This window comes from Neofelis nebulosa, chromosome 8 (genome assembly GCF_028018385.1).
Source record: "Neofelis nebulosa isolate mNeoNeb1 chromosome 8, mNeoNeb1.pri, whole genome shotgun sequence".
Taxonomy (NCBI): Eukaryota; Metazoa; Chordata; class Mammalia; order Carnivora; family Felidae; genus Neofelis; species Neofelis nebulosa.
Genome location: NC_080789.1, coordinates 37,642,850 through 37,658,477, shown reverse-complemented (window position 1 = coordinate 37,658,477; position 15,628 = coordinate 37,642,850). Strand labels below are relative to the sequence as shown.

Genomic DNA, 15,628 nt, shown 5'->3' with positions numbered 1-15,628 from the left:
AGTATTAGCAAGTAGACATAACCTTCAATCACCTGCTTTTTCTACTAAGAAAAAGCCATTGGAAAATACCAGAGAGCATACATACATACGTTCTTTTAAAAGAATAAAAGAAGTTAAGTTACCTGCTAACAAGCAACTTCTAAGGGTACTGTGTAAATATCTTAGAAAAGACTTTCAGGAAGAAAAGTGCATAAAATAAGTTTAATGTGAAAGATATTGATGCTGTAAGATTTATATATTCATGAAGTAGATGCACTGAGAAGTAAAGTGGGGAGCAAAGATAAATTAGGTGGAGAAAGAGCAAGTCAGTTTGGCTAGGAAGGCTCTATTAGAGATAATGAAATATATCTGGACAGAATACATTACCATCAACTTGCTTAGAGATGACAACATTGTCTTTTGACCTTTGTTATTGTGTTAGTTACCTATTGTTGCACGACAAATTCTAAAATTTAGTAGCTGAAAAGCAGCGATTATTTATCATCTATCATTGTTTTTATGAGTCGTCAGGAATTTGGGAATGGCTCAGTTGGATAGTTCTACCTGGGGCCTCTTCTGAGGCTGAAGTCAGAGGTTAGTTGGGGCAACAGTCATCTGAAGTCTTAACTACTAGAGGATCCACTTCCAAAATGGTTCATTCACATGATTGGGAAGTTAACGCTGGCAACTGGCGGCGGGGGGGGGGGGGGGGGCAGCGGCTCTCCATGTGGGGCCATTCTGACAGGGCTGCTGAGCACCCCCACAGCATGGCAACTGGCTTGTGAGCAATTCCAAGGGCACAAAGTACAGGCTGCAATGCCTCATGATCTCATTTCAGAAGGCACACACTGTCACTTGAACCCTGTATTATTCACACAGCATCAGTTCTAGTTTAATGAAGGAGAGTTCTACACAAAGGCATGAGTAGCAGGTGGTGAGAATCATTGGAGGTTATCAGGAAGTCAGAAGACAAATCAGGTATTACTAATATTAGTATTATCACTATCATCATCATTTTTATTATAAAAGGGCCTACCATGTACTTAGCAGTATACTCATTGCTAATATTCATAAAATTCCTTTGCATCATTTCTTAGCTTCCTAAAATTCTAGGGAGACAGGTTTAATTATTTTCATTTTAAAGTGAGAAGACTAAAATTCAGAGTAATTCAATAATTGGCCCAAAGTCACATAGGCAGTAAGGCAGGATATATGTTGATCTGATTCCAAATCTTAACACTCCTTCAACCATACATGATTCTCAGAAAATATTATCTGCTCTGGGCTGACCCTGCTAGATTAAAAATGTCTGCATAGTGACCACTGTCCCTCTTAAATACAGCACAAAGTGCATGAGATGGAGACATTAGTCAACACTGATAATTCAGGTATTTTAAAACAATTTTTTCTATAATAGGTAAAATATATTTAATAGCTGTTATTTTACAAAATTAGAGTAATATTGTCAACTTTCTTCTCATTGAAGCTAAATTAAAAAAAAAAAAATCTGGAGGGGCACCTGGGTGGCTCAGTTGGTGAGCATCCGACTCTTGGTTCTGGCTCAGTCATGATCTCATGGCTTCGTAGGTTGGAGCCTCACATCAGGCCTTGCACTGGCAGCACCCATCCTGCTTGTGATTCTCTCTCCCTGTCTCTCTGCCCCTCTCCCACTCGTGCTGTCTCTGTCTTCTCAAAATAAGTAAACACACTTAAAAAAATTCTGGAGACAAAGAATTAGTGAATTTACAACTAAACAGTTAACTTTCTTCGTGAGGGTTTTAAAATCACAATTTTCTTATGAACCCATGATTTTGAAGTTGCAAATATAACCTGGTATAAGGGCAGATATTTTATGAAAATTAAGTGCCATTCTGTAAGCCTTAAAATTGAGATTTAACTGAAGGCACAAAGATAATGGCTAAACACACAAGGAGGGATTATTCTTGATAACTGAGAATCGTGTAGGCCGGGTAGAGCAACCACCTAACACCCCTCTTCTAATGAACACTTATTATTTTAATCAAGTTCTATTTTAAACTCATGATTTAAAGAAAAAAAATTTTAACGTTTAATCATCTTTGAGAGACAGAGAGAGACAAAGCATGAGCGGGGAAGGGGCAGAGACAGGGATTACAAGCAGGCTCCAGGCTCTGAGCTGTCAGCACAGAGCCCGATGCGGGGCTCGAACTCACAAACCGCGAGATCATGACCTGAGCCGGTCGGTTGCTTAACCGACTGAGCCACCCAGGCGCCCCTAAACTCAGGATTTTTAAAAAGGAACTGGTTATTTTTTATATTATAACCAGTGAATAACCAGTAAAAGATTTTGTTTAATCCTACACAGTTTCTAGGTGACAGATAAATAAATAATTAAAAACAAACGAATATTTTTCTTGACATGGCAATATACGAAGTCTGAATTTGGAAATTCTGTGACCAACACAGGCCCTAAAGGAAAGATAAGCTAAAGTTCACCACTCTTGAGCACTCGTCCTTGATTTAATCAGGTTCTCTTGGCAGTAGTTTGGAATCCTCAAAATCCATACATCAATTGGAGTTAAAAATTGAAACATGAAAAGCAATAACTAAATGACTTCATCACAACAAATCAAAAGCATGTCTTTCTAAAACAGAATAATTATAGTTGTCCCTCTAACAACATGGGTTTGAACTGCACTGATTCAGATTTTTTTCAGTACGGTAATATAAATGTATTTCCTCTTCCTTGTGATTTTCCGAATAACATTTTATTTTCTCTAGCTTACTTTATTGTACGAATAGAGTATATGATATATACAACACATAAAACATATGCCAATTAACTTATTGGTAAGGCTTCTGGTCAACCGTAAGCTATTAGTAGTTAAGTTTTGGGGGAATTAAAAGCTATACAGAAATTTTCTATTGTTCAGGGTGTCGGCGCCCCAACTCCTACATTGTTTGAGGGTCAACTGTATTGAAAACTGGAGCAAGGCCTTATGGGTATCCCACCTATTCATCAGCTGTACTTCAAACAGAAAGTAACTCTCACAGTGCTAAAAAAATTCTCCACCTCCTGTCCACTGTTTCCCAATTTGTGACATTTCTGAACAGACATCACTTGGAATTCTATTTAAAATGAAAATTCTTTGGCCCTTAGCAGATTTTCTGAATCATCTCTGGGGGTGGCACTTGGTAGCTGCATTTTGGATAGTTACGTATTCCGAAGCTTGAGAATCGCTATAACAATTCTAAGGATCTTTAACACTGATCCACAAGAGAGGAAGGATAAAATAAACTGTAGTCAATAACATAATATCCGAAATTCCAATGTCAATTCTCAGAAAGAATATGCACTGGCAACAGGAAGTAATTATATTCTTTAAAAAAAAATTTTTTAATGTTTATTAATTTTTGAGGGGGGGGGAGAGAGAGAGAAAGAGAGAGTGCATGGGGGAGGGGCAGAGAGAGAGGGGGGAGACACAGAATCAGAAGCAGGCTCCAGGCTCTGAGCTGTCAGCACAAAGCCCAACACAGGGCTCGAACCCTGCGCTGAGAGATCATGACCTGAGCCAGAGTTGGACGCTTAACCAACTCAGCCACCCAGATGCCCTGGGAAGTAATTATATTCTTGAGAAACAAAGTATTTCTTTCAAATATTTGATACTTCAATAATAATATTAATAAAAAGAATTCTGTACTTACACCTGTTTTATATTTGTGCATGTTGACTCCCAGAGGGAGCACTTCAACAGACCTTAACTGTATTTTAAAATCTATACAAAAATAAATTATTCCTTAATTATAACTTCTGTCATTTTTGTCTGTCTACTCTGAGAACCAAATACTGTTCTACCATGACTTCTGGATAACTTTCCTTGAAGACACTCTAAGATTTTTAAGTGCAGAAACCAGGTGTTTTAGTCACCATTGTAAAAGTCTGGCATAATGGGGATACTCAACAAGGTGTGTTGAATGATTTGGTTCTTTTTTTTAAATTTTTTTTTACATTTATTCATTTTTGAGAAACAGAAAGAGACAGAGCACAAGCAGGGGAGGGGCAGAGAGACAGGGAGACACAGAATCCGAAGTAGGCTCCAGGCTCCGAGGCTCCGAGCTGTCAGCACAGCGCCTGACGCGGGGCTCTAACTCACAAACTGTGAGATCATGCCCTGAGCCAAAATTGGACACTCAACCAACTGAGCCACCCAGGCGCCCCGAATGATTTGGTTCTTTATGCATTAACTATTTTAATGTCTAAACAAAATGCTATTAAACAAATAATGTAGCTTAACAATGATAATGTATAATTCTTCAAATATAATATATAATATTTTATAATAATATATATTTTAGGATTTCAAACAAGGTTTCCTCTTTTAACATGAATCAAAATACACACGTGGCTTTCTATAGGCCTATCATAACTTCAAAGATGGATCATTTTAGAAAACAGATTAATGCTATGCTAAATAAGAAAAACAAATAAAAGGAAACAGTATACTATGTAACAGTGTAAAATGACACTGTAGTTCAGAGCTGTCACTTTTGCACTGAATGTACCTGGTAGAGAAAAACTAAGTGTAATGCTGTTTTCTATGAATCTTCTGTATTTTTTTTTCCACCAACATAATTGAAATTGTGAATATTTAAGCAACAGGAACTAGGTTACAATAATTTCTTCTTAATGACATCGTTCAGCTTTCCATTTAACTTTGCCAACTCTGCTTTGTGATTGAACACATCATTTTGTGAAATTCTTTAAACACATTACACACCTTTTAGTACTGTTAAAATGCCTCATTATTTGTGAGATGCTCAGCAATTCTCAGATGCTTCTGCTGCCAATAATAAGATTTAATTTTGCTGGCTCCCAGTAGCATAAACTACTTTAGATCTTTACATAGTGTATGGAGCACCCAACATACAAAGTGAGATACTCTCTAAGAATTTTTAGATATTTTGAATTTTATACTACATTAGCCAATTTCACAAACCGGTGATTTGAAATTTGCATTTGCATGTGTGCAAAACTTAGATGATAATAAGTGATAATAAAGAATGCATTTGTAAAAAGGAATCCAAGTACATTTTCAAAAGGATATGTAGTATCAATGCTCCAAAAGTATACATTCTATAGGCACAAAACTATTTTATATAAAATTAAGATCTTGAAAAGTTAATTAAACATATTTTAATAAGCTCCTGTACATGAAGTAAAGTGGTAAAATCTGCTCTCTTAGCATTAATTTTTTCTAAATTTAAAATAAACCAAAAGGAAAAATATAACTTGTAAAATAAATTATGCTTTTAGTTGGAAAGTTCATTAATCATTAAAAACAACAATAGCTAATCTTGATTGAGGGCCATGTTTATTAAAAGGAAATACTTTACACAATTTCATAAATAATTTACTTAGCATTAATGATGACCTCATGACTTACTCTTTTACAATAAATAGTTAAGGGAAGCAAAAATACAGAAATGATTCTTCTTGCTCATAGCCACACTCCCAGAAATGGCGGAACTTGGATTTCAATCCTGTGTTTAATTCCAAAGGACATAATCTTAACTATTATGGAATTTTATTGTTACCAATATGGTAACAGTAGAAAAGTTAACCATGAACTAGAATTAAAAGTGGATTTGGACACAGAATTATTTAATTTAAATTTCCAAGTTATGATAAAACTATCTTTATATGTACCTTTAAAGTCAAAGCATTTTGGTTGTCTACTCCAGAGAACCAAATAATGTTCTACCGTGACTTTTTGGATAACTTTCCTTGAGGAAACTCTAAGATTTTTAAGCGCAGAAACCAGGTGTTTTGCTCACCATTGTAAAAGTATGCCATAATGGAGATACTCAACAAGGTGTGTTTAATGATTTCATGAATTAATAGAGAATAATTAATTTTAGGCGGTCTCCAACTCAAACATGAATTATTTCATTCATTCAAAAAATACAGACAACCTCTGTTTAACAGACATTAGGCTAAGTGTCAATGAACAACTGTAAGTAGCTAAGTAAAATACATTTTATCCTCTCCAGGAGTTCACAGACTAGTCTTAGAGAGAGCTAAGTGAAAAACTACACACAGTATCATAAGCGGTATAACAGATATACGTCAACTACTTTACGCAAGTGTAAGAATTAAGGTTCAGGAATGACATTCAAGTAGGGGGTTGAAAGAGAATTTTAGCTTCCAAAACGCATTCACAAAATAAAGCAAACACACACATAAAGAGGCAGGAACATCTAACTTGACAGAGAAAAACCTCAAGAGTCTCTCATTTAGCTGGAGACCTCTGCCTGAATTGCTATGCAACCCTGGAGCCACGGGGTCTTTCTTATCTCTATAGGGCTAATTTGCTTTCATTTCTCTTACTTTCTTTTTTTTTTAAATTAGGTTCAGGGGTGATATTCAAGGAGGAGTGATAAAGAAAAGGCTTCCAAATATGTTTATGAAATAAACCAAGTACATATACCCATAATGATACTTCTGAGTAGGTCGATATGTCCAAGGATTTCATGTCCCATCTGCCCCCTTCACCTCATTCATTGCCAAAGTCATTTCGTCCATTTCCATAGTGTTCTCTACTCTGTAAGCAGATGCCTCCCACATTTACATCTACTACTCAGACCTCTCTCCTGAGAGGCACAATTGTGTTTCCAACTGGTCTACTCAATCTGTCCAAAACTGAACTAAATATATTGTTTTTCAAAGCTGTTCCTCCTCCATATCCTTCTTTCCCTCATTAGAAACTTTGGGGGTAATCTTGCCTTGTCCTCTTTTGTGTCCTATATTCAGTAAGTTAAATTCTTTAGAATGTATCTCTTAATAGCTTTTCCCTCATGCTTAATTTCTTTTGGCTCATCCTTGCCACCTCCAGTGTGGTCCACAGACCCCATCTCTGCTGCTTCTGATACTGTTGCTGCTGGTTATGGAGCCCTTACTAACCACCTGGCACTGTGCTTGGTGCATGAAATGATTATCTCAGAAGCATCTTCAATCATTTCCCTACTTCCAATTACCCTCCCCTCCAGACACTACCTGAAAAATGAAGCTATTTTAGCTAGGTATAAGTGAAATATATTTGTGGACATCAGACTGGGAATCTTAGAACCATTTATGTGTTCCTAGGGGAAGGTCATTCTATATCAGGCTATCAGTAATGCCTACATGATGCAGGACAAGACATTCTTCCTTTCAACTTGCTAATCAATTCAACATTATTTGCTAATCATGGCTGTGTGCCAAGCACTCTGCTTGGTGTTAGTGATTTAACAGTGAAAAGAAGGACACGGTGCTCACAGAACATATAGTCCACGAGATTTTCAATAAGCAGAAACCTCTGCAGGTTAAAGAATTATGATTTCCTACAGGAAGCTCCAAGGGCTACTCATTGATTCCCTTGGTTGGTCTCACTGATGTCCAGAGTATTATTTAATTAATACAGGCATGTATTTAGGAGAGCTTTCCCTCACAATTTCTCTTTTTGTCATTCAGTACAATTTCAGGATATAAGTTTACTGATATAGTAATAGGATATAGTATAGGATATAGTTTGGTTACTATAAAAATGCCTTTCCAATAGGAGAATGTCGTGTCAGTAAAGATAAAATGAGGAGGGGTAACTAAATGAAAACCTTAAGTTAAACACACACACACACACACACACAAACACACACACACACACACACACACACACACAATGAGACTGTAGTACAATGTTTTTAGTGGTAGAGCAGATTTCTATATGTTTATAAATAGATAGATCACTGAGGTTGGAAATTATGCAGCTTGGAATACTTTTGCTAATATATTTAAATATCAACACTACAGGCAGCAGACTATAAGGGAAAGAGCATGGACTTTTGGGTTCCCATAACTTTGATTTCAGACAGAAACTACATTATTTACTCTACACTGTTAACAACTATTTGAAATCCTTTTGTGTGCATCAGTTTTTCTGAGTATCAGTTTAGTGTTTGTTTTCATCTGTAGCGCAGAGAAATCATAAAGATTCATCAGAATTTTTTTGAAAGCTACTGAATTGTTCTCTCTGCTCTAGTCCTATCATCAAGCCAAGGCACAGTTCAAAATTCTAACTAAACAGCAACTCCAAGCTTGTCAATCCTCACTGAAAATCCTTAAATCTCAAGTCCAAGATCCCTGAGGATGATATTCAAATTTATGTTTAATTTTTGAGTTTGCACACTTCACTTTTAACCATTTCTTATTTCCAGTTTATGTTCCTGTTATACTAAACTCTGCCTTTCCCACACACCAGTAAGTGCCTCTGAATATGCTAGTCCATCTGTTCCACCTCTTATGTATCTCTGCCACTCGTAATCATGACTGCGTACAACTGGATGATAGAGAAAAAACGCAATTCTCTCATTTAGCTGGGGATCTCTGCCTGTATTGCTATGTAACCCTGGAGCCATGGGGCCTTTCTTATCTCTATAGGGCTAATATATTTATTTCTTTTTAATTAATTATTTATTTAAAAAAATTTTTAATGTTTATTTATTTTGGAGAAACAGAGCGTGAGTTGGGGAGGGGCAGAAAGAAAGGGAGACAGAATCCGAAACAGGCTCCAGGCACTCAGCTGTCAGCACAGAGCCCGATGCGGGGCTCAAACTCACAAATCATGAGATCAAGACCTGAGCTGAAGTCGGACGGTTAACTGATTGAGCCACCCAGCTGCCCCAGTTTTTTGTTGTTTTTTTTTTTTTTTTTAACACATAGCATGTGCCAAGTGTTCTACTAGATACTTTCAATGCATTTCAAAATCATCAACAATAAGAAGTTACAATGTGCTCCAAATAATAGAAAAATAACAGTGGACTCCTAGGTAGTACCAAAAGAATAGATGTTAAAAAAAAAAAAAAAATGTGGCTCTTTGCTAAAAAGCCAGAATTATCTCAACCTCATTCAATAACAAAGATATGGTGTGCCACACTAAAAACCAGTAAATCTTTTGAGTAAAATTCTTCATGCAATTGAAATTAGTAGCTTACTTTTTAGTATTCTGTTTATTTTGGGTGCTAATCCTATCTGTTGAATGGGAAATCTATATACTAATGAAATTTTAAATCTCTCTTGATGAAATATAAAAAAAAACCTGAGTAATAAGGAATGGTAAAGAGATAGAAAGAAGAAAATCTCAAGGAGATTTTGTCTAGCTGCCATAAAAATGCATCTTAAAAATAATAAAATTAACATTTTTTCTTGATTACTCATGTAACCATTACCTACTTTGAAGAACTTTGAAGAACAGCAGTACACAAAAGTTTACTATTAAATTTACCTTTACATACACTTTAGATATTTTAACAGTAATGCTTCACCTGCTGCCTATATCATTAAAAAAAGAATTTGTTGCTGATTGTTTTAAGTTTTCATATTTTTATCATTTACCTTTCTAATATATGCCCTCAGCTTATAAAACAGAATACAGTATCCATGTGCTAGGGACACAGATTGATAAAATGTTCTTGGGGATTAAGACAAAGCGTGATAAGTGTTCCAATGATTGTACACACAGGCAAAGGAGCAAGGGGAAGGAAGCCACTTAATACAGCCTGCAGAAATGAGGTGAATGAGTAAAAGCTTCACAGGAGAGGTGGCATCTGAGATGAGTCTTCAAGTAAAAAGAAAAACAAAACAAAACAAAAAAAATCCCAGTGGGCAGGTTCATGGAAGAGGCGGGCAGCAGAAGTATACAGACAGTATTCTGGGAGAGCAAAGCCAAGTAAATTAGCAGTATGTTGCGTGTGCACCAGACCATGAAGAGCTTTTCATGCCAAGCTGGAGAGATGAACTTTATCCTTTAAGGATGGAGGATACATGAAGTATTTATTTCAAACATAAAAATGGTGATTACTGTGTGGCCATATTTTGTTTTCTGTGGGTCCCAGGGGGCAACAGAGTCAGTCACTCTTATACACAGTCCTGGCAGTTGATGTTATTAATGCTAGGATTAAATGGTAAAAAAAGGTATTCTAAACAGAAATAACTTCCTTGCAGATTAAATAGACAAAGTTGCTCTCATCAGAAATAAATTCCTTTAATGTGAGGAAGTAGTACATAACATAACCTTTATTTTCTTCTGTTTTTGATAACACCATGCTGTTTGTTATTATTGCTGTTCATAAAACTTGCATAGAGCTCCAATGAGTAAAACTGGTAAATACAGAATAGGGAAACATTAAGAGCCTCAGAGTGTATTCTTCTTCCCTACTGTTTATGGCATCTACTAACAAACTTTCATGAAGTCTCAGGGCTGCGTGGTTACAGTCTGAAAACCACTAGGTGAAGACAGTTTATCTCTAGAAAATGAGGGGTAGTATGTTGGACCCCAATACCTCTGGGAGGATTCACACTTTAAGTCATGATTAGCCGATCTAGAGATTTAATAAAGCATATAGACTGTTTTATTTGCAACACTACAGCTAAATGTGAAATCACGTTGGGACATAATTGTTATGGACATAAAATTAGGGAGAATTTACTGCATTCTTATGTATAGTGTGTGTGTGTGTGTGTGTGTATACACACACACACACACACACATATATATATACAATATATATACACACACACACACATATATATATACATATATATATATATATATATCCATTCAAATTTGTTTTAAATAAGATTTCCCACTTATACACATTTGAGCTCCATAAATTGGCAATTCTAATACACACAAACATTATAATCAATTTTTTCTTATGGTAGCATTTAATCTTAATTTTTGTCAACCAAAAGGCATTCTAAGCAACCACACTCCAGAACTTGATTTTGGGGGATAAACAATTCACTAAATATATAGTGCAAATTGAGTTCTGGCATCATCCAGGACCAAAGCACCTCTGAATTAAAAACAAAAAAACAAAAAAACAGATACGCGTATATTCACAGTAATATAGAACTGAGATCTCACACATAAGGAAATTAATTTAAATTAAGTGTTAGATAGTCTATACAAAAACAGTATTTGCATGTGTATGTAGAAGTATGAATATATTTGACTAAATTAAAATATAATGAAAAAGAAAGTCTTAATATCCTTTAGCTTATTTGTTGGCTTTTTACCTTTGAACTGTTCAGGTCAAATACATTTTAAATCTTACTCTTAAAATTTGGTAATGTACAGTTTCAGCAAATATGACAGAACAGTTTGAACATTTAATGAGAAGATGGAACTGAAACTGAATATTATTCATGCTAAGCTATCTTAAATGTTTTGCATATGCTAACTCTTATGCTAAAATAATTTTAAGAAAGTAAGCATTAAAATCTCAACTCCTTGATGCAGAATCGTTTCTGAAACACACTTATGCATGCCATTCCATAATGAGAACCACTTTTGAAAATTTAACTAATCATTTTCATGTTTTTCCCCAGAAATGGTCTGTTACTTCTCCAGCATCTCATCTCTTATAACAATATTTCAACCAAAGAAAATACATTGCCTTAAAATAGGTTGATACATATAACGAAGAAAACTAATCATGTTTAATTCTGCCCTTTGAAAATAAAAAGAGTCAGCTTTTATCAATCTTTACCTTTATGCTTTAAAAAATCTTTTTTTTCTTCCTTCTCTTCTGCCAAAAACAAAAACGAATAGCAACAAAAAGTTAAGCGCACATTGCCTGTTACCATAAATGTCAGGATCAAATGTCACTTTATGAATTAAAAATGTGAAATAGAGTTCATTATTTGTCAACATTTCTATTTTGTCCAAATTCCTAGAGTTTGTACATGAATCGTTATAACATCAACAACAACAAAATGAGTGTTTAAAAATCATTCCAGTGTGTTTTCAAAGAAAATCATCTGCCAAGAAAGGTGTCAGCAAGATCTTTACCGAAGGAATTGTAAAAAGCTTGTGTCATGACTGAGCATATGGAATTTACTGACCCTTAAACTTTAAAAGACTGAAGTAGAATACCTAATGTCAAAAGCTGCCCCAAAGAGCCAGCTACAGGATATTGTAAAGAGTGTTTATATCTCGGTGTACGGAGAAGAAAAAAAAAAGTAATAATTCTGCAGAACAGCCCCAGGGCACTTGCATTTTGAGTCACTGCCACAATAAGCAGATCGCCACTGGGAAGTGAATATATTCTGTAACAGCACAGACTTGCACTATCAGTAGACATCAGTGTAAAGCAGGAGAGGCAACAGGATTAAAAATAGAAGTATAAAAACGGGGAGAGAGATGGAGTAATTATATTTACTGCTCATAGTTTGCAAAGGCAAAAGACATTAACAAATCAGATGTGCATTTATTCAGAGCCCTCTTTTAAAAGAATTCTGACTCTCTCCCATATTAATCTCTAGGTCTTTATATATATATTTTTTCAGAACACTGTAACTGTAGAGCTAAAATAATTAAATGCCAGGCTGTTTATATTCCCATAAAGTAAAATATATGGAGGGAAGAGGTTCATTTTCTCTTTTCATGTAATGATGAAATGACTGAATTACAAAGTAAACCTTAGTACTAAAAGATGCAGTTTGAGGATAAAAATGAGGAAGAATCTGATGTAGTTTAGGCTTATCCATTTTCCAGACTGATCACTGATTTATTCACAGGCAACTGAAATACATTTAGTAGGTAACAGCTTTGTTACTCACACTTATATTTATATTATAAATCATTCTGACTTCTTGATAACACAGAAAAGCTTCCATCTTAATGAGTTTCTACTTGATCTCAAATTGTAACGCATACTAAACATGATATGTAAGCTTCCTATATTATTGATTGCCTGTATATTGCACGTGTAACAAAATTAACTAACAAATTCTGTTGAGCTATGTGTATGAAATAGAAAACATTTTTCTAAGCCCAGAGGACATAGTTTTCAAAGTTCCATAATATGTCTCTTACTTCTATTCTCTCTGTGATATAGAAGAGAAGTAACTCTAATATTCACCATATTATAGCCATAAATAACGGTATCAGGAGACTCATCTCATAAACCCTCAAGGATGACACAGTAGCAAGTTTTAAAATCCCGGAGAAAATTAAGTGTTCGTTATTATTTTGCTTGAATTCACAGAGAATTCTAATGCCATCCTATTTCCATATTTAAAAAACAGATTAAACTGACATGCACATTATCCATTTCTTACATCCTCTTTAACACTTGCACACTTTGCAGTTTTCCTTTGATTATATTTCCTTTTATTAAAAGTTTGACTATACATTAACTTCCTAAGTAGTGAAGCCATTTAAAACACACTTACTTGAAAAGTGTAAAACCGGGTCCCATTAGGAGGATGCACTTTAGGGGAGCCAGAAACGGTGTTCATATCCGAGAAAATCATTTCTGATCACAGAGACAATATAATCCACAAGGAGCTACAGATGCAGAGCAGAGAGCTTAGCGTACAGATAAATCCGTGCATGCATTGAGGGAGGCTAGAGGGTAAAATGAAATCTGCCCCATCCTTCATAGATACACAGTGATAGCATTTTGAATCTTTCTCCTACGTTTGAAATCTAAGCTGAAAGGTTATCAGCCACCGACCTTTTGTGCAGCTAGTTCTTTAGAACGTACAATGTTTTTTAAAAAATTAAAACACAGAAGGGAAAAAGCAAGAACCAACAATAAATGGAGCTTGTGCAGAATCTGGCAGTGCTGTGGACCTGCCCATCTGTTCTCAGTGATAATCACCTCCCTCCACCACAGTCTAGCAGAGTGATTATGCTAAATATCCTGGTTAACCAATAACATACAGTTTCATTTCAGGGAAGCGCGCACAGTGTAATACAGAGGACCTCTTCTGACTAACCTGAAGCATGTTTCGTATGCTGTTTAAAGCCGTATTTAGCAACAAATTATTGTTCCATCACTCTTATTTCTGTATGTTTCCAGATCTCTTTGTTACTCCCAGCCTTTTCAATGAGATTTTAGACTTTTGTACAAATCCTTTTCTTTGAAAGGGAAGAATATTTTTAAGTTTAGAGATCAAAGCATATTATAGTTGGCTAGAACATTAAAGCTCAAGACATACAATTCAGGAAAGCTATATAATACTAGGAGTATTACCAAATAAAATGCACTAAATATTTCTACTTTTCTGAACTCTTAACGCACATCACAATATGAGCATAATCATTACTCTACTTCTCCCATTTTAACTCAAAAATCATTAAGTTTCAAAGTTAACTAAAAAAGGACAATACACTTGTTTTTAAAAAACCAAAACTTTAACTCTCATATACAGAAAAAAAGAAAATTAACTCTCATATATAGAAAAAAAGAAAATTCATGTATCTTTTAGATACATGAAGATTTTTAAGTCGATATCCAAAAACATTAACTGTAAACATATAGGCTGTGCTGCAAAGCGTGTTCATTTTTTATGGCTTTTAACACAGACTATTCAGTCTGTATGAAAGATCATATTCAGATGACTTTACACTTTTTAGAGGTAAAAATAAATGCTCCATTTACACATGGTTCAAAGGTGGAGACTTCAGGAGAACAGAGATGAGAATGAGCCCAAAGTGGTGACTTTGTGAATGTATCTAAGACGGCATAGTTATATATAATTAACAACCAGGAACCACCTGCTTTGAACCTGAAGACGATCAAACTATGATGGCGATGGGCTCTCAAAACTTAACTTTTTATTCATTTGTAGCTTTTATTTGCCAACTATGATTCAAATTTATACCAATGAGGAGGAAGCAGAAAAATGATTCTCAATTCTTTAGATAGGACCCCCACATTCTGGTAAATTCTGCAAGTAGGTAAATGTTTGCTCGGCAAACTGCTAAATAAACCAGAAGATAATTTTTATTTTTTATTTTTATTTTTTTAAAACTTTTTTTTTAACGTTTTATTTATTTTTGAGACAGGGAGAGACAGAGCATGAACGGGGGAGGGTCAGAGAGAGGGAAACACAGAATCCGAAGCAGGCTCCAGGCTCCGAGCCATCAGCCCAGAGCCCGACGCGGGGCTCAAACCCACGGACCGCGAGATCGTGACCTGAGCCGAAGTCGGCCGCTCAACCGACTGAGCCACCCAGGCGCCCCAGAAGATAATTTTTAAACAAATGTTTAATTTGAGAATAATTTTACATTTATGGAAGAGTTACAGAGATAGTACAGAGAGTTCCCATATATCCCTCAACAGATTTCTCTGTTAACATCTTGTATTACTCTAATACATTTGTCAAAACTGAGTAACTGATATTGGTACATTATTATTAAATAAACTCCAGACTTTACTATGGTTTCACTAGTCATTCTACTAATGTCTCTTTTGTGTTCTTGGTTCCAATCCAGGGTTTCACATTCAGTTTGTTTCCGTGTCTCCTGAGTTTCCTCTGGCCTGTGACACCTTCTCAGCTTTTCCTTGTTTTTCATGATCTTGATAATCTTTGGAAGACTTAAGATTTACAGGCCAAGTATCCCACAGGCTACCCTGCTTTGATGCTTTTATTAACTTTATTTGATGTTTCCCTAATGATTAGCATTGGGTTATGGGTTTTAGGGAAGAATACCACAGAGGTAAAGTGTCCTTCTCATCATATATTAATGAAGTGACCTCATCACAACATCATGGGAGTATGTGATATCCACCTATCACTAGTGATATTAACCATCACTTGGTAAGGTGTTGTTTGCCAGGT

General features: G+C 35.4%; 1 protein-coding gene across 19 annotated transcripts in view; it reads right to left on the bottom strand.

Moving 5' to 3' along the window:
• Positions 1 to 15,628, bottom strand: part of PPFIA2 (PTPRF interacting protein alpha 2) — a 480,968-nt gene that overhangs the window by 310,126 nt on the left and 155,214 nt on the right. For 3 of the 19 annotated variants that reach the window (XM_058741912.1, XM_058741913.1, XM_058741918.1), the window contains exon 1: positions 13,232 to 13,640. The exons of 14 other annotated variants lie outside the window; for them this stretch is intronic. In XM_058741912.1, the coding sequence (XP_058597895.1) occupies positions 13,232 to 13,312 (81 nt within the window). In that variant the 5' untranslated portion in view covers positions 13,313 to 13,640. Of the gene's footprint in view, positions 1 to 13,231; positions 13,642 to 15,628 lie in introns of those variants that run through there. 2 more of the 19 variants (XM_058741911.1, XM_058741914.1) reach the window with 1 other exon arrangement.